Below are 18,734 nucleotides of genomic sequence, written 5' to 3'. Positions count from 1 at the left end.
TGGATTCAGGGGTGGTCCCAGCAGATTGGAAAACCGCAAATGTAACACCCCTATTTAAAAGAGGAGGCAGACAAAAAGCAGGAAACTATAGACCAGTTAGCCTAACATCTGTCATTGGGAAAATGCTGGAGTCCATTATTAAGGAAGCAGTAGCAGGACATTTGGAAAAGCATAATTTAGTCAGGCAGAGTCAGCATGATAGAGGATTGGTTAACTAACAGAAAACAGAGAGTTGGGATAAATGGGTCATTTTCCGGTTGGCAAACAATGACTACTGGGGTAATGCAGGGATCGATGCTGGGGCCTCAACTATTTACAATCTATATTAATAACTTGAATGAAGGGACCGAGTTTAATGTAATCAAGTTTGCTGATGATACAAAGATGGGTGGGAAAGCAAAGAAACATAGAAACATAGAAAATAGGTGCAGGAGTAGGCCATTCGACCCTTCGAGCCTGCACCACCATTTAATAAGATCATGGCTGATCCTTCACCTCAGTACCTCTTTTCTGCTTTCTCTCCATACCCCTTGATCCCTTTAGCTGTAAGGGCCATATCTAACTCCCCCTTGAATACATCCAATGAACTGGCAACAACAACTCTCTGCGGCAGGGAATTCCATAGGTTAACAACTCTCTGAGTGAAGAAGTTTCTCCTCATCTCAGTCCTAAATGGCCTACCCCTTATCCTAAGACTGTGTCCCCTGGTTCTGGACTTCCCCAACATCGGGAACATTCTTCCCGCATTTAACCTGTCCAGTCCCGTCAGAATCGTATACGTTTCTATGAGATCCCCTCTCATCCTTCTAAACTCCAGTGTATCAAGGCCCAGTTGATCCAGTCTCTCCTCATATGTCAGTCCAGCCATCCCTGGAATCAGTCTGGTGAACCTTCGCTGCACTCCTTCAATAGCAAGAACGTCCTTCCTCAGATTAGGAGACCAAAACTGAACATAATATTCCAGGTGACGCCTCACCAAGGCCCTGTACAATTGCAGTAAGACCTCCCTGTTCCTATACTCAAATCCCTTAGCTATGAAGGCCAACATGCCATTTGCCTTTTTCACCGCTGCTGTACCTGCATGCTAACTTTCAATGACTGATGAACCATGACACCCAGGTCTCGTTGCACCTCCCCTTTTCCTAATCTGCCGTCATTCAGATAATATTCTGCCTTCGTGTTTTTGCCACCAAAGTGGATAACCTCACATTTATCCACATTATACTGCATCTGCCATGTATTTGCCCACTCACCTAACCTGTCCAAGTCACCCTGTAGCCTCTTAGCGTCCTTCTCACAGCTCACACCGCCACCCAGTTTAGTGTTATCTGCAAACTTGGAGATATTACACTCAATTACTTCATCTAAATCATTGATGTATATTGTAAAGAGCTGGGGTCCCAGCACTGAGCCCTGCGGCACTCCACTAGTCACTGCCTCCCATTCCGAAAAGGACCCGTTTATCCCGACTCTCTGCTTCCTGTCTGCCATCTGCCAACCAATTCTCTATTCATGCCAGTACATTACCCCCAATATCATGTGCTTTGATTTTGCACACCAATCTCTTATGTGGGACCTTGTCAAAGGCCTTTTGAAAGTCCAAATACACCACATCCACTGGTTCTCCCTTGTCCACTCTACTAATTACATCCTCAAAAAATTCCAGAAGATTTGTCAAGCATAATTTCCCTTTCATAAATCCATGCTGACTTGGACAGATCCTGTCACTGCTTTCCAAAAGCGCTGCTATTTCATCCTTAATAATTGATTCCAACATTTTCCCCACTACTGATGTCAGGCTAACCGGTTTATAATTACCTGTTTTCTCTCTCCCTCCTTTTTTAAAAAGTGGTGTTACATTAGCTACCCTCCGGTCCATAGGAACTGATCCAGAGTCAATAGACTGTTGGAAAATGATCACCAATGCATCCACTATTTCTAGGGCCACTTCCTTAAGTATTCTGGGATGCAGACAATCAGGTCCCAGGGATTTATCGGCCTTCAATCCCATCAATTTCCCCAACACAATTTTCCATCTAATTAGGATATCCTTCAATTCCTCGTTCTCACTAAACCCTCGGTCCCCTAGTACATCCGAAAGGTTATTTGTGTCTTTCTTCATGAAGACAGAACCAAAATATTTGTTCAATTGGTCTGCCATTTCTTTGTTCCCCATTATAAATTCACCCGAGTCCGATTGCAAGGGACCTACGTTTGTCTTCACTAATCTTTTTCTCTTCACATATCTATAGAAGCTTTTGCAGTCAGTTTTTATGTTCCTGGCAAGCTTCCTCTCGTACTCTATTTTCCCCCTCCTAATTAAACCCTTTGTCCTCCTCTGCTGAATTCTAAATTTCTCCCAGTCCTCTGGTTTGCTGCTTTTTCTGGCCAATTTATATGCCTCTTCTTTAGATCTAACACTATCCTTAAGTTCCCTTGTTAACCACGGTTGAGCCACCTTCCCCGTTTTATTTTTACTACATACAGGGATGTACAATTTTTGAAGTTCATCCATGTGATCTATAAATGTTTGCCATTGCCTATCCACCACCAACCCTTTAAGTATCACTCGCCAATCTATTCTAGCCAATTCACGCCTCATGCCGTCGAAGTTAGCTTTCCTTAAGTTCAGGACCCTAGTTTCTGATTTAACTGTGTCATTCTCCATCTTAATAAAGAATTCTACCATATTATGGTCACCCTTTCCCTAGGGGCCTCGCACAACAAGATTGCTAATTAGTCCCTTCTCATTACACATCACCCAGTCTAGAATGGCCAGCTCTCTAGTTGGTTCCTCGACATATTGGTCAAGAAAACCATCCCTAATACACTCCAGGAAATTCTCCTCCACCGCATTGCTACCAGTTTGGTTAGCCCAATCTTTATGTAAATTAAAGTCGCCCATGATAACTGCTGTACCTTTATTGCACACATTCCTTATTTCTTGTTTGATGCTGTCCCCAACCTCACTACTACTGTTTGGTGGCCTGTACACAACTCCCACCAGCGTTTTCTGCCCTTTGGTATTCCGTAGCTCCACCCATACTGATTCCACATCATCCAAACCAATGTCCTTCCTTATTATTGCATTAATTTCCTCTTTAACCAGCAACGCCACCCTGCCTCCTTTTCCTTTCTGTCTATCCTTCCTAAATGTTAAATGTGAGGAAGACACAAAAAAATCTGCAAAGGGATATAGACAGGCTAAGTGAGTGGGCAAGAAATTGACAGATGGAGCATAATGTGGGAAAATGTGAGGTTATCCACTTTGGCAGAAAAAATAGAAAAGCAAATTATAATTTAAATGTAGAAAAATTGCAAAGTGCTGCAGTACAGAGGGACCTGGGGGTCCTTGTGCATGAAACACAAAAAGTTAGAATGCAGGTACAGCAAGTAATCAGGAAGGCAAATGGAATGTTACCCTTTATTGCAAGGGGGATAGAGTATAAAAGCAGAGAAGTCCTGCTACAATTGTACTGTGTATTGGTGAGGCCATACCTGGAGTACTGCGTACAGTTTTGGTCTCTGTATTTAAGGAAGGATATACTTGCATTGGAGGCAGTTCGGAGAAGGTTTACTAGGTTGATTCCGGAGATGGGGGAGTTGACTTGTGAAAATAGGTTGCATAGGTTGGGCCTATACACATTGGAGGTCAGAAGAATGAGGGGTGATCTTATCGAAACATATAAGATAATGAGGGGCTGGACAAATTGGATGCAGAGAGGATATTTCCACTCATAGGGGAAACTAAAACTAGGGGACATAGTCTCAGAATAAGGGGCCGCCCATTTAAAACTGAGATGAGGAGGAATTTCTTCTTTCAGAGGGTTGTAAATCTATGGCATTCTCTGCCCCAGAGAGCTGTGGAGGCTGAGTCATTGAATATATTTAAGGTGGAGATAGACAGATTTTTGAGTGATAAGGGAATAAAGGGATATGGGGAACGGGCAGGGAAGTGGAGCTGAGTCCATGATCAGATCAGCCATGATCTTACTGAATAGTGGTGCAGGCTCGAGGGGTCAGATGGCCTACTCCTGCTCCTATTTCTTATGTTCTTAAATCTAGACTGACACTCCAGTGCAGTGCTGAGGGAGCGTTGCACTGTCGGAGGTGCCGATTTTGGATGAGACATTAAACCGAGGCCCTGTCTGCTCTCTCAGGTGGACGTATAAGATCCTATGGCCACTATTTTGAAGAAGAGCAGGGAAATTATCCCCGGTGTCCTGGCCAATATTTATTCCTCAACCAACATCACCAGTAAACAGATTATCTAGTCATTCTCTCATTGATGTTTGTGGGAGCTTGCTGTGCACAAATTGGTGCCGAGTTCCCGACGTACAACAGTGACCACATTCCAAAAAGAACTTCATTGGCTGTAAGGCTCTTTGGGATGTATCGAGGCTGTGACAGGCGCTATCAAAATGCAAGTTTTTCTTTACTTTTCTCTTTGCCGGTCTGACGTGTGGTGACTGTTGTATCGGAGGGAAAGGCAGCCCCCAGTGTGTATAATCCCGATGTTGTTGTGTGTTGTTACTGAACCTGTTCTACCTTTGGCACAGAGCCACTGTTCCCTTTTTCAGGTGTGTCTCTGGGGAGAATGGAACGTGCAACTTCTAATAATCACCTGAAGCAGTCCGGCAACGTCAGCCCCAACTTCTGCAAAGGTCATTTGTTTTCTATTCGCATCCCTGAAACAGGCCTTCTGATTGGTTCATCCGACAAATCAGTTAGACAGTGTGATTGGAGCAGATCATATCATAAATATTGGCCCAGGACACCGGGGAGAGCACCCCTTGCTCCTCCTCAAGACAGTGCCATGGGATCTTTTATGTCCACCTTATGCGTCTGTAGACACCTTTAGTAATGACTCCACGAGGCAGGGTATGATACTTAAACTGTGTCGACCTGTAGTCCTTTATTTGCAGCTCCTGAGTGCCGACAACAAGCTGTGTGTTCCTGTTTATACTGGGTTACCTGCCGTGTGCTGGTAACCCTTAGGTCTCCAGCAGCAGCACCCTCTGGTGTACAGGCAAGGTGTGTACAGTAGAAGGGTACATTCAGTGTTGCATAACAGTGTTACAGACATCACACAGTAAACAGGCATGCATACACAACACCATCTGAGAAAGCAGGTTTATTGTCTCATCCGAAGGATGGCACCTCCGACAGTGCGGCACTCCCTCGGTACTGCCCCTCCGACAGTGCGGCGCTCTCTCAGTACTGCCCCTCCGACAGTGCGGCGCTCCCTCAGTACTGCCCCTCCGACAGTGCGCCGCTCCCTCAGTACTGCCCCTCCGACAGTGCGGCGCTCCCTCAGTACTGCCCCTCCGACAGTGCGGCGCTCCCTCAGTACTGCCCCTCCAACAGTGCGGCACTCCCTCAGTACTGACCCTCTGACTGTGCGGCGCTCCCTCAGTACTGATCCTCCTACAGCGTGGCGCTCCCTCAGTACTGCCCCTCCGACAGTGCAGCGCTCCCTCAGTACTGCCCTTCCGACAGTGCAGCGCTCCCTCAGTACTACACTGGGAGTGTCGGCCTGAATTTTCAGCTCATGTGTTGAGTTTGAACCACTGACCTTCTGAAAGTCATTCATTTCCTGAAGCCTCAAACTAGGTGGGATATTAAAGGGTGCGGGGAGTGAGGAGAGAGTGGGATTAGACAGGATGGGATATTAAAGGGTGCAGGGAGTGAGGGGGAGTGGGATTTGACTGGGTGGGATATTAAAGGGTGTGAGCAGTGAGGGGGAAGAGTGGGATTAGACTGAGTGGGATATTACAGGGTGTGGGGAGTGAGGGGAGAGTGGGATTAGACTGGGTGGGATATTACAGGGTGTGGGGAGTGAGGGGAGAGTGGGATTAGACTGGGTGGGATATTACAGGTTGAGGGGAGAGTGTGATTAGACTGGGTGGGATATTACAGGGTACGGGGAGTGAAGGGGGAGTGGGATTAGACTGGGTGGGATATTAAAGGGTGAGGGGAGAGTATGATTAGACTGGGTGGGATATTACAGGGTGTGGGGAGTGAGGGGAGAGTGGGATTAGACTGGATGGGATATTACAGGGTACGGGGAGTGAAGGGGGAGTGGGATTTGATTGGGTGGGGGTGAGATGGAGAATGGAGGGTAGAAGTGAAAAGTTGTCCAATTTTGATGACCGATTATCGAAATGTAAGTCAAGATTAATGAACCGTGGGGATTTAGTTTTCAGTGCAAGTGTCCAACCTCGTGGAAATAAACTATTTTGGTCTCGGTTTGGTAGAGTCAACATTCAGAAATATGTCAAAACCGGGACGACGGACCAGAGGCAGAAGGCGGAAGCAACACTGTGAACACAACGATGGCGTAAAACCTGCCAGAGGCAAGTGCAGTAAATGTCCGAACACAGGTGGGAATCAATACCATCAATTGGATCAAGTGTCTCTTCCCTGCGCTCATTGTCAACAACAACAACAACTTTCATTTACATAGCGCCTTTAATGTAGTAAAACGTCACAGCAGTTTGAAAAGGCAAAACAGATAAATTTGTCACTCAACCCCACATAAGAAGAAATTACAGCAGATGACCAAAAGCTTGATCAAAGAGGTACGTTTTAAGGAGCGTCAATGAGGGGGAAAGAGTGGTAGAGAGGCGGAGAGGTTTAGGGAGGGAGTTCCAGAGTTTAGGGCCCAGGCAACTGAAGGCACAGCCGTCAATGGTTGAGCGATTATAATCAGGGATGCTTAAAAGGGCTGAATTTGAGGAGCGCAGAGATCTCGGGGTCGGTGGGGGGGCGGGGGGAGGGGGGGTGGTGCGGGGGGTGTTGTGGGGCTGGAGGAGATTACAGAGATAGAGAGGGGTGAGGCCATGGAGGGATTTGAAAACTAGGATGAGAATTTTTAAATCGAGCCGTTGCTTAACTGGGAGCCAATGTAGGTCAGCGAGCCCAGGGGGTATGGGACTTGGTGCGAGTTAGGACAGCCGAGTAATGGATGACTTCAAGTATATATCCTGTCAGGTATACCTTGCCCTCAGGGCACCATCAATGCTCCACACCGTCACACTCTGCTTAGTCCCACCTCCAGAGTATTATAAGGTGGTTGCTGAGGAACTTAGCTGTGCAGCCCTACAGTGTGGACTGAGCTGAAGCCAGCATTTGGTCTTAAACCCACAGCTCTTTCTGTGCTCTATTTATGACGGACTGACACTGTCCTCAGTGCTCACCCAAAACCACATCATCACCACGAAATGTATTTGGATTATGGATGAGAGAATGTAATTAAATCAGTGACAAAATTTTGTTTGCCAAGTTTTGTTACAATTGTTTAGTGTTTTACAATGATGTTTGGAAAGAGAAAGAGAATGAGAATGAAAGAGAGAGAAAGAGAAATAAAGAATGAGAGAAAGAATGAGAGAAAGAGAGAGATAAAGAAAGAGGAAGAAAGGAAAATTAAAATTAATTAAATATTATTTATATAGCGCCTTTCATGACCTCAGGATGTTCCAAAGCACTTTACAGCCAATGAAATAGATTTGAAGTGTAGTCACTGTTGTAATGTGGGAAACACGGCAGCCAATGAGATAAATGATCAAATGCAAAAGCAAAATACTCCGGATGCAGGAAATGCTGGAAACTCTCAGCGGGTCAGGCAGTGTCTGTGGAGAGATAAACAGAGTTAATGTTTCAAGTTGGTGACCCTTCGTCAGATAAATGTCCAAATCATTTGTTTTGAGATGTTTATTGAGGGTAAATATATGTCCTGGACACTGGCGATAACTCCCCTGCTCTACTTCAAATAAGGCCATGCGTTCTTTTACATCCACCTAAGAGTACCGATGGGGCATTGGTTTAACGTCTGTTCTGAAAGATGGCAGCTCCAACAGTGCAGTGCTCCCTCAGTATTGCCCTTCTGACGGTGCAGCACTCCCTCATTACTGCCCCTCCGACAGTGCAGCACTCCCTCATTACTGCCCCTCCGACAGTGCAGTGCTCCCTCAGTACTGCTCCTCCGACAGTGCAGCACTCCCTCAGTACTGCTCCTCCGACAGTGCAGCACTCCCTCATTACTGCCCCTCCGACAGTGCAGCGCTCCCTCAGTACTGCCCCTCCGACGGTGCAGCACTCCCTCAGTACTGTCCCTCTGACAGTGCGGCGCTCCCTCAGTACTGCCCCTCCGACAGTGCAGCACTCCCTCAGTACTGCCCCTCCGACGGTGCAGCACTCCCTCAGTACTGTCCCTCCGACGGTGCAGCAGTCCCTCAGTACTGCCCCTCCGACAGTGCAGCCCTCCCTCTGTACTGCAATGGGAGTGTCAGCCTAGATTATGTGAAAGAGATTTGACCTTCTGACTCAGAGACGAGAGTGCTACCCAATGAGAAGGTAAACATTTTCCTTCACACTTTGTTTCGTAATTCCTTCCTCAAAGACTGTCATCTGCCCCTAATCTTCTTTAGCTGGAATAAGGAGAAGGCCAGAGATGGGTGAAGTCATATTTCAGGCTGTGTCAGACATCCCTCCATTACCAAGTGTCGATGTTGCAGAGATCCTGCTACACTCCAAATTCAACTGTGATATTCCAATTAAATGATGACTGATGCATATTACATTGAACGTACAGCACAGAAACAGACCATTTGGCCCAACCGGTCCGTGCCGGTGTTTATGCTCCACACGAGCCTCCTCCCACCCCACTTCATCTCACCCCATCACCATATCCTTCTATTCATAAGAACATAAATACATAAGGAATAGTAGCAGGAGTAGGCTATTTGGCCCCTCGAGCCTGCTCCGCCATTCAATAATGTCATGGCTGATCTGATCATGGACTCAGCTCCACTTCCCTGCCCGCTCCCCATAACTCTTTACTTCCTTATCGCTCAAAAATCTTATCCGCCTTAAATATATTCAATGACCCAGTCTCCACAGCTCTCTTGGGCAGAGAATTCCACAGATTTACAACCCTCTGAGAGAAGAAATTCCTCCTCATCTCAGTTTTAAATGTGCGACCCCTTATTCTGAAACTATGCCCCCTAGTTCTAGATTCCCCTATGAATGGAAATATCCTCTCTGCATCCGCCTTGTCGAGTCTCCTCATTATGTTATATGTTTCAATAAGATCACCTCTCATTCTTCTGAACATAAGAACATAAGAAATAGAATCAGGAGTAGGCCTTACGGCCCCTCGAGCCTGCTCCAACATTTAATAAGATCATGGCTGATTTGATCATGGACTCAGGTCTAATTCCCCGCCCATTCCCCATAACAACATGCTGCGGTGCAGAGGGACCTGGGGGTCCTTATGCATGAATCCCAAAAAGTTAGTTTGCAGGTGCAGCAGGTAATCAGGAAGGCGAATGGAATGTTGGCCTTCATTGCGAGAGGGATGGAGTACAAAAGCAGGGAGGTCCTGCTGCAACTGTATAGGGTATTGATGAGGCCGCACCTGGAGTACTGCGTACAGTTTTGGTCACCTTACTTAAGGAAGGATATACTAGCTTTGGAGGGGGTACAGAGACGATTCACTAGGCTGATTCCGGAGATGAGGGGATTACCTTATGATGATAGATTGAGTAGACTGGGTCTTTACTCGTTGGAGTTCAAAGGATAGAAACATTTAAAATAATGAAAGGGATAGACAAGATAGAGGCAGAGAGGTTGTTTCCACTGGTCGGGGAGACTAGAACTAGGGGGCACAGCCTCAAAATACGGGGGAGCCAATTTAAAACCGAGTTGAGAAGGAATTTCTTCTCCCAGAGGGTTGTGAATCTGTGGAATTCTCTGTCCACGAAAGCAGTTGAGGCTAGCTCATTGAATGTATTCAAATCACACATAGATAGATTTTTAACCAATAAGGGAATTAAGGGTTATGGGGAGCGGGCGGGTAAGTGGAGCTGAGTCCACGGCCAGATCAGCCATGATCTTGTTGAGTGGCAGAGCAGGCTCGAGGAGCTAGATGGCCTACTCATGTTCCTAATTCTTATGTTCTTATGTTCTTATAACCCCTTATTCCCTTATCGTTTAAGAAGCTGTCTCTCTCTGTCTTAAATTTATTCAATAACCCAGCTGCCACAACTCTTTGAGGCAGCGAATTCCACAGATTTACAACCCTCTGAGAGAAGAAATCCCTCCTCATCTCAGTTTTAAATGGGTGGTCCCTTATTCTAAGATTATGCCCCCTAGTTCTAGTCTCCCCTATCAGTGGAAACATTCTCTCTGCGTCCAATGAGTAAAGGCCCAACCTACTCAATCTATCTTCATAAATCAACCCCCTCATCTCAGGAATCAACCCAGTGAACCTTCTCTGAACAGCCTCCAATGCAAGTATATCCTTCCTTAAATACGGAGACCAAAACTGTACGCAGTACTCCAGGTGTGGTCTCACCAATACCCTGTACAGTTGCAGCAGGACTTCTCTGCTTTTATACTCTATCCCCCTTGCAATAAACGCTAACATTCCATTTGCCTTCCTGATTATTTGCTGTGCCTGCATACTAACTTTTGTGTTTCATGCACAAGGACCCCCAGGTCCCCCTGTATTGCAGCATTTTGTAAATTTTCTCCATTTAAATAATCATTTTCTTTTTTCTTTTTTCTACCAAAGTGGATAACCTCACATTTTCCCACACTATGCTCCAAATTTTTGCCCACTCACTTAGCCTGTTTATATCCTTTTGCAGATTGTTTGTGTCCTCCTCACAAAGATGGGTGAGGAAGTAAATTGTATCATCAGCAAACTTGGCTACATTACACTCGGTCCCTTCATCCAAGTCATTAATATAGATTGTAAATAGTTGGGGTCCCAGCACCGATCCCTGCGGCACCCCACTAGTTACAGTTTGCCAACCGGAAAATGACTCATTTATCCCGACTCTCTGTTCTCTGTTAGTTCGTCAATCCTCTATCCATGCTAATATATTATCCCCAACCCCGTGAGCTTTTATCTTGTGCAGTGACCTTTCATGTGGTACTTTATCCTTTCTCCCTCATGTGCTTATCGAGTTTCCCCTTAATTGTATCGATACTATTCGCTTCAACCACTCCCTGTGGCAGCGAGTTCCACATTCTCACCACTCTCTGGGTAAAGAAGTTTCTCCTGAATTCCCGATTGGATTTATTGGTGACTATCTCATATTTATGGCCCTAGTTCTGGTCTCCCGACAAGTGGAAACATCTCCTCTACGTTTACCATATCGAAACCTTTCATAATTTTATTGACCTCTAGCAGGTCACCTCTCAGCCTTCGCATTTCTTGAGAAAAGAGCCCCGGCCCGTTCAGCCTTTCCTGATAGTTAGAACCTCTGAGCTCTGACTCCATTCTAGTAAATCTTATTCTGCACCTTTCCCAGTGCCTCTGTATCCGTTTTGTAATATGGGGGTACTTGTGCATGAAACACAAAAGGATAGTATCCAGGTACAGCAAATGATCAGGAAGGCCAATGGTATCTTGGCCTTTATTGCAAAGGGGATGGAGTATAAAAGCAGGGAAGTCTTGCTACAGCTATATAAGGTATTGGTGAGGCCACACCTGGAATACTGCATGCAGTTTTGGTTTCCATATTTACGAAAGGATATACTTGATTTGGAGGCAGTTCAGAGAAGGTTCACTAGGTTGATTCTGGGGATGAGGGGGTTGACTTATGAGGAAAGGTTGAGTAGGTTGGGCCTCTACACATTGGAATTCAGAAGAGTGAGAGGCGATCTTATCGAAACGTATAAGATTATGAGGGGGCTTGACAAGGTGGATGCAGAGAGGATGTTTCCACTGATGGGGGAGACAAGAACTAGCATGATCTTAGAATGAGGGGCCGCCCATTTAAAACAAAGATGAGGAGAAATGTCTTCTCTGAGGGTTGTAAATCTGTGGAAGTCGCTGCCTCAGAGATCTGTGGAAGCTGGGATATTGAATAAATTTAAAACCAAAATAGCCAGTTTCTTAAACGATAAGGGGTTACGGGGAGCGGGCAAGGAAATGGAGCTGAGTCCATGATCGGATCAGCCATGATCTTATTGAATGGCGGAGCAGGCACGAGGGGCCGTATGGCCTACTCCTGCTCCTATTTCTTATGTTCTTATGTTCCCGCTCCTAGGTCCGTGTGGAATGCACCTGTGGAAATTCATTCTCAACATCTTGCAAAACCCGGATCGGAACCCAGGATTGCTGAAGTGGGAAGACAGGATGGAAGGGACCTTCAGGTTCCTGCAGTCTGACGCCGTGGCTCAGCTGTGGGGGCAGAAGAAGAACAACAATAACATGACGTACAGCAAGCTGAGTCGGGCCATGAGGTGAAACTCGTGCATCGAACCCGCCGCACAATGGGGGCGGGATGATCAGGGTGGCCAATTCCGGTTGGGCATGCTCCTGGTGGTTCCATCACATGACCTCCCCGCCCCCCGACTCTAACCGCCCCGCCCAATTCCAATACTACAGGTGCAACGTCCCGAATCCGGAACTCCGAAAAACGGACTTGTCCAAATACCGGACATTTTGTGCACAGCTGATAGAGTCGTCCGGAATTATTATCCGAAAACTGGACATTTTTGAGGCAAAACCCGAAACGGATTTGGTCCTGAGGATTCCGGATTTCAGACCATTGATTTTCTTGTGTGAAATCCGTAAAAACCCAAAAGCTGGAATAGACTCGGTCCCGAGGATTCCGGATTTTGGACGTTGTACCTGTATTATAACTGATCAACGGAATCCGTCAAAGAAAATGAGAAAGCGCATATGCCCCTGTGATTTATGTAATGTATTTGCTTCATGGGTTCTTTGCTTAACAATTCAGAGCAACACTTTGCCATGAAAAACTAGTTGGTTTATTAGCAAAAGGTTTAATAATCACACTACACATTACCAGCATACATTACACCCAGGTGTTGCTCACGGTAATGTCTCCCGGAGATTTTTCGTTCATTCCTGGACATTCCAGGTCAATTCTGGAGGGTTGACGGCCCTAGAGTAGATAGTCGGGTTCTACATAACATAAGAACATAAGAACATAAGAATTAGGAATAGGAGTAGGCCATCTAGCCCCTCGAGCCTGTTCCGCCACTCAACAAGATCATGGCTGATCTGGCCGTGGACTCAGCTCCACTTACCCGCCCGCTCCCCGTAATCCTTAATTCCCTTATTGGTTAAAAATCTATCTATCTGTGATTTGAATACATTCAATGAGCTAGCCTCAACTGCTTCCTTGGGCAGAGAATTCCACAGATTCACAACCCTCTGGGAGAAGAAATTCCTTCTCAACTCGGTTTTAAATTGGCTCCCCCGTATTTTGAGGCTGTGCCCCCTAGTTCTAGTCTCCCCGACCAGTGGAAACAACCTCTCTGCCTCTATCTTGTCTATCCCTTTCATTATTTTAAATGTTTCTATAAGATCACCCCTCATCCTTCTGAACTCCAACGAGTAAAGACCCAGTCTACTCGATCTATCATCATAAGGTAACTCTCTCATCTCCGGAATCAGCCTAGTGAATCGTCTCTGTACCTCCTCCAAGGCTAGTATATCCTTCCTTAAATAAGGTGACCAAAACTGCACGCAGTACTCCAGGTGCGGTCTCACCAATACCCTATACAGTTGCAGCAGGACTTCCCTGCTTCTGTACTCCATCCCTCTCGCAATGAAGGCCAACATTCCATTCGCCTTCCTGATTACCTGCTGCACCTGCAAACTAACTTTTTGGGATGTATATTGTAAACAGTTGTAAACAGTTGTGGTCCCAGCACCGATCCCTGTGGCACACCATTAACCACCGATTTCCAACCCGAAAAGGACCCATTTATCCCAACTCTCTGCTTTCTGTTAGCCAGCCAATTCTCTATCCATGCTAATACATTTCCTCTGACTCCACGTACCTTTATCTTCTGCAGTAACCTTTTGTGTGGCACCTTATCGAATGCCTTTTGGAAATCTAAATACACCACATCCATCGGTACACCTCTATCCACCATGCTCGTTATATCCTCAAAGAATTCCAGTAATTTAGTTAAACATGATTTCCCCTTCATGAATCCATGCTGCGTCTGCTTGATTGCACTATTCCTATCTAGATGTCCCGCTATTTCTTCCTTGATAGTTTCAAGCATTTTCCCCACTACAGATGTTAAACTAACTGGCCTATAGTTACCTGCCTTTTGTCTGCCCCCTTTCTTAAACAGAGACGTTACATTAGCTGCTTTCCAATCCGCTGGTACCTCCCCAGAGTCCAGAGAATTTTGGTAGATTATAACGAATTCATCTGCTATAACTTCCGCCATCTCTTTTAATACCCTGGGATGCATTTCATCCAGACCTGGGGACTCGTCTACCTTGAGTCCCATTACCCTATCCAGCACTACCCCCCTAGTGATAATGATTATCTCAAGGTCCTCCCTTCCCACATTCCCGTGACCAGCAATTTTTGGCATGGTTTTTGTGTCTTCCACTGTGAAAACCGAAGCAAAATAAATAAGGTCTCAGCCATTTCCACATTTCCCATTATTAAATCCCCCTTCTCATCTTCTAAGGGACCAACATTTACTTTAGTCACTCTCTTCCGTTTTATATATCGGCAAAAGCTTTTACTATCTGTTTTTATGTTTTGCGCAAGTTTACTTTCGTAATCTATCTTTCCTTTCTTTATTGCTTTCTTAGTCATTCTTTGCTGTTGTTTAAAATTTTCCCAATCTTCTAGTTTCCCACTAACCTTGGCCACCTTATACGCATTGGTTTTTAATTTGATACTCTCCTTTATTTCCTTGGTTATCCACGGCTGGTTATCCCTTCTCTTACCGCCCTTCTTTTTCACTGGAATATATTTTTGTTGAGCTCTGTGAAAGAGCTCCTTAAAAGTCCTCCACTGTTCCTCAATTGTGCCACCGTTTAGTCTGTGTTTCCAGTCTACTTTAGCCAACTCTGCCCTCATCCCACTGTAGTCCCCTTTGTTTAAGCATAGTACGCTCGTTTGAGACACTACTTCCTCACCCTCAATCTGTATTACAAATTCAACCATACTGTGATCACTCATTCCGAGAGGATCTTTTACTAGGAGATCGTTTATTATTCTTGTCTCATTACACAGGACCAGATCTAAGATAGCTTGCTCCCTTGTAGGTTCTATAACATACTGTTCTAAGAAACAATCCCGTATGCATTCTATGAATTCCTCCTCAAGGCTACCCCGTGCGATTTGATTTGACCAATCGATATGTAGATTAAAATCCCCCATGATTACTGCCGTTCCTTTTTCACATGCCTCCATTATTCCCTTGATTATTGCCCGCCCCACCATGAAGTTATTATTTGGGGGCCTATAAACTACGCCCACCAGTGACTGTTTCCCCTTACTATCTCTAATCTCCACCCACAATGATTCAACATTTTGTTCATTAGAGCCAATATCATCTCTCACAACTGCCCTGATCTCATCTTTTATTAACAGAGCTACCCCACCTCCTTTCCCTTGTCTATCTTTCCGAATTGTCAGATACCCCTGTATGTTTAATTCCTAGTCTTGGCCCCCCTGCAACCACGTTTCTGTAATGGCCACCAAATCATACCCATTTGTAATGATTTGTGCCGTCAACTCATTTATTTTATTTCAAATGCTGCGTGCATTTAGGTAGAGTGTTTTAATACTAGTTTTTAAACCATGATTTTTAGTTTTGACCCCTCCTCCAGCCCCTTTATATTCATACATATTGTTCCTTCCTATCACCTTGTGGTTTACACTTACCCCAGTGCTACTCTGCCCTGTTGCCTCCTGCCTTTTGCATTCTTTCTTGGGGTCCTGTTCATCTGAGCTCTCACCTACTCTAACTAGCTCAGAGCCCTCTCCTGGATTCCGAATACTCCTTGCATTGAGGCACCGAGCTTTCATGCTTGCCTTTTTATTACACTTTGACCCTTTAGAATTTTGCTGTACAGTGGCCCTTTTTGTTTTTTGCCTTGGGTTTCTCTGCCCTCCACTTTTACTCATCTCCTTTTTGTCTTTTGCTTTTGTCTCCATTTTGATTCCCTCTGTCTCCCTGAATTGGTTCCCATCCCACTGCCATAAAACATTACACACTGTCCAGTTTGGTGATTGGAGTGTGGGCAGGTACAGCAGGAGCGGCGAGGTCAGGGCGAAGGAGTGACGAGAGACTGTAAAGGGACGTGATCGGGGCCCAGGAGAGGTGTGAGTTCGGGGCCAGAAGAGGCGAGGGCCCAGGGGCAGCACGGGCCCAGCCCACACACTGCGATATGTGCGCGCACTAGGTCCGTGCAGCAGAGCTGGTCTCCAGTCGCCTTGGTTAATCCTTGCCACTGGACCAAGACCTGGCTCTGTCAAGCCCGTGTGGTGGCTGGTGTGCAATGGTCACCACATGTTAAAAAAATCCACGCACAGGCATCTTCCACCCTTCAGGATGTAGTTCGGGATCTGGAATATTAGGTCCTTCATTGAAACACCTGTGAACTCATCCCTTTTTGGCGTGGAAGCAAGTCATCCTCGATACGAGGGACCATCGATGATGATAAAACATTACAACCTTACTCCTCTTAAAGTTGGTTAATCCGAATTAGTGGACAGTACAACTTCTTTTCTGACAAAAAAACAATGTGGAATTATCAGTAGAATGTGTCAGATTCTCCCTGTTTGTGGGAGAACGTCCCATTAAAGGGTCAGTATAGAAAAAGCATTACATTCTAATTTAAATTCAAATAATACGCCTCTCAAAGTCTGCACCTCAAAACCCTGTGAGGCCCCAAGCTCTGGAACTCCCTCCCCAAACTTTACGTTTCTCTTTCCTCCTTCAAGACACTCCTTAAAACCTACCTCTTTCCTGCCCTAATATCTCCTTATATGGCTTGGTGTCAAATGTTCCTTGCTAATGCTCCTGTAAGGCGCCTTGCATTATAGTTGCTATATAAATGCAAATTGTTGTGAAACCTTAATTTAACTGATAAATCATTAAAAAAAGAAAGACTTGCATTTCTATAGCACCTTTCAAGACCTTAAAACATCCCAAAGTGCTTTACAGCCAATGAAGCACTTTCGAAGTGTGATCGCCAATGTCCCGCATGCGCAGGTTTTCCCATTTAAAAGACGGCTGCACAGCTAAGCAACAACAACAACTTGTATTTATATAGCACCTTTAAGGTTGCGAAATGTCCCAAGGCGCTTCACAGGAGTGTTATATGACACAATTTTGACACCAAGCCACATAAGAAGAAATTAGCACAGGTGACCAAAAGCTTGGTCAAAGAGAGTAGGTGTTAAGGAGCCTGTTGAAGGAGGAAAGAGAGGTAGAGAGGCGGAGAGGTTTAGGGAGGGAGTTCCAGAGCTTGGGGCCCAGGCAGCTGAAGGCACGGCCACCGATGGTGGTGCGATTATAATCAGGGATGCTCAGGAAGGCAGAATTAGAGGAGCGCAGACATCTCGAGGGGTTGTGGGGCTGGAGGGGATTACAGAGATAGGGAGGGGCGAGGGCCATGGGGGGATTTGAAAATAAAGATTAAAGGGAACACTGGTGGGCACTGTTGCAATGCAGCCAATTTGTGCACAGGAAGATGAACTGCTCTATTCCTAACTGTTTTTAATTTACTTGTGTAGGTATTACTACCAAAAGGGAATTCTGGAGAGAGTGGATGGGCGGCGATTGGTCTACAAGTTTGGGAAAAATGCCAGTGGCTGGAAAAGGGTGGAGTGAGCTCACCGTGCAGGGGGAGTTACTTTTTTACCCTTTGTGTTACAAAATATGCTTTTGTATTTCACTGCCTTGCTCAGACTGGCCACTGCTTCTGTGACAACAAATAAGATGAATGTTTCATGGCACCCGAGCAGGGGACAGCAGTCTGAGGGTAAGGTGCACGATCACTGGGACAGGGAGTGGGGCTGAAGCATTGATCACCGTGCCTTTCATCAATTTGTAGCTCTGCCTGCTACAACCGGCCATTCGGCCCATCGCTCCTTCTCCCAATCCAACCGTGCTCCTCCTCCCAATCCACCCTGCTCCTCTGCCCAGTCCCCTCCTCCCAATCCACCCCACCCTCCACCCAGAACCCACTCCCTCTTCATTTGTCTTTTTCAAACATTTGCTGGCTTCCCTTTTAGCCCGGATGCCGCTCCGATCGCTGTTCTCTGGCCGGGCATTCCACGGCTCACAGCTGCTCTCGGAAGTGGCCTCTGGGACGGGCAATAAGTGCCGGCTTTGCCAGCAACGCCCACATCCCGAGAATGAATTGAAAGAAAACTGGACTGATTCAGATTCGTACTTGACTGGTTTCTGTTTACTGTGTTCAGACAGGATTCATTTTGAGTTTTTCACTCAGATATCATTTGACCTCTCCCAGCTGGCACACGCCACTCATTAAGTAGGTAATGTGATCTAACATTTAGCCTGATAAGAACATATGAAATAGGAGCAGGATTAGGACATACAGCCCCTCGAGTCTGCTCCACCATTCAATAAGATCACGGCTGATCTTCGACCTCAACTCCACTTTCCCGCCCGATCTCCATGTCCCTTGATTCCCTTAGACACCAAAAATCTATTGATCTCAGCCTTGAATATACTCAAAGGAAGGGCATCCACAGTCCTCTGGGGCAGAGAATTCCAAAGATTCACCACCCTCTGAGTGAAGAAATTTCTCCTCATCTCAGTCCTAAATGGCCGACCCCTTATCCTGAGACAGTGACTCCTGGTTCTAGACTCTCCAGCCCGGGGAAACATCCTCTCAGCCTGTCATTGCACTTCAGTATCTTATGTGCTTCAATCAGATCACTTCATTCCTCTAAACT

The 18,734-nt window shown here is 45.9% G+C and overlaps 1 protein-coding gene across 1 annotated transcript in view; it reads left to right on the top strand.

Moving 5' to 3' along the window:
- LOC139281349 (ETS-related transcription factor Elf-5-like) overlaps positions 1-17,643 on the top strand; it is a 43,948-nt gene extending 26,305 nt beyond the window's left edge. Inside the window, exons 5-6 of the mRNA XM_070901504.1 lie at positions 12,063-12,258; positions 17,547-17,643. Coding sequence (XP_070757605.1) covers positions 12,063-12,258; positions 17,547-17,643 — 293 coding nt within the window. The remainder of the gene's footprint in view (positions 1-12,062; positions 12,259-17,546) is intronic.
- Positions 17,644-18,734: the final 1,091 nt, after the last annotated feature.

This window comes from Pristiophorus japonicus, chromosome 15, assembly GCF_044704955.1.
Source record: "Pristiophorus japonicus isolate sPriJap1 chromosome 15, sPriJap1.hap1, whole genome shotgun sequence".
In the NCBI taxonomy this organism is placed as follows: domain Eukaryota; kingdom Metazoa; phylum Chordata; class Chondrichthyes; family Pristiophoridae; genus Pristiophorus; species Pristiophorus japonicus.
The sequence above is the reverse complement of the archived record's forward strand: the minus strand, read 5'-3'. Positions and strand labels throughout refer to the sequence as shown.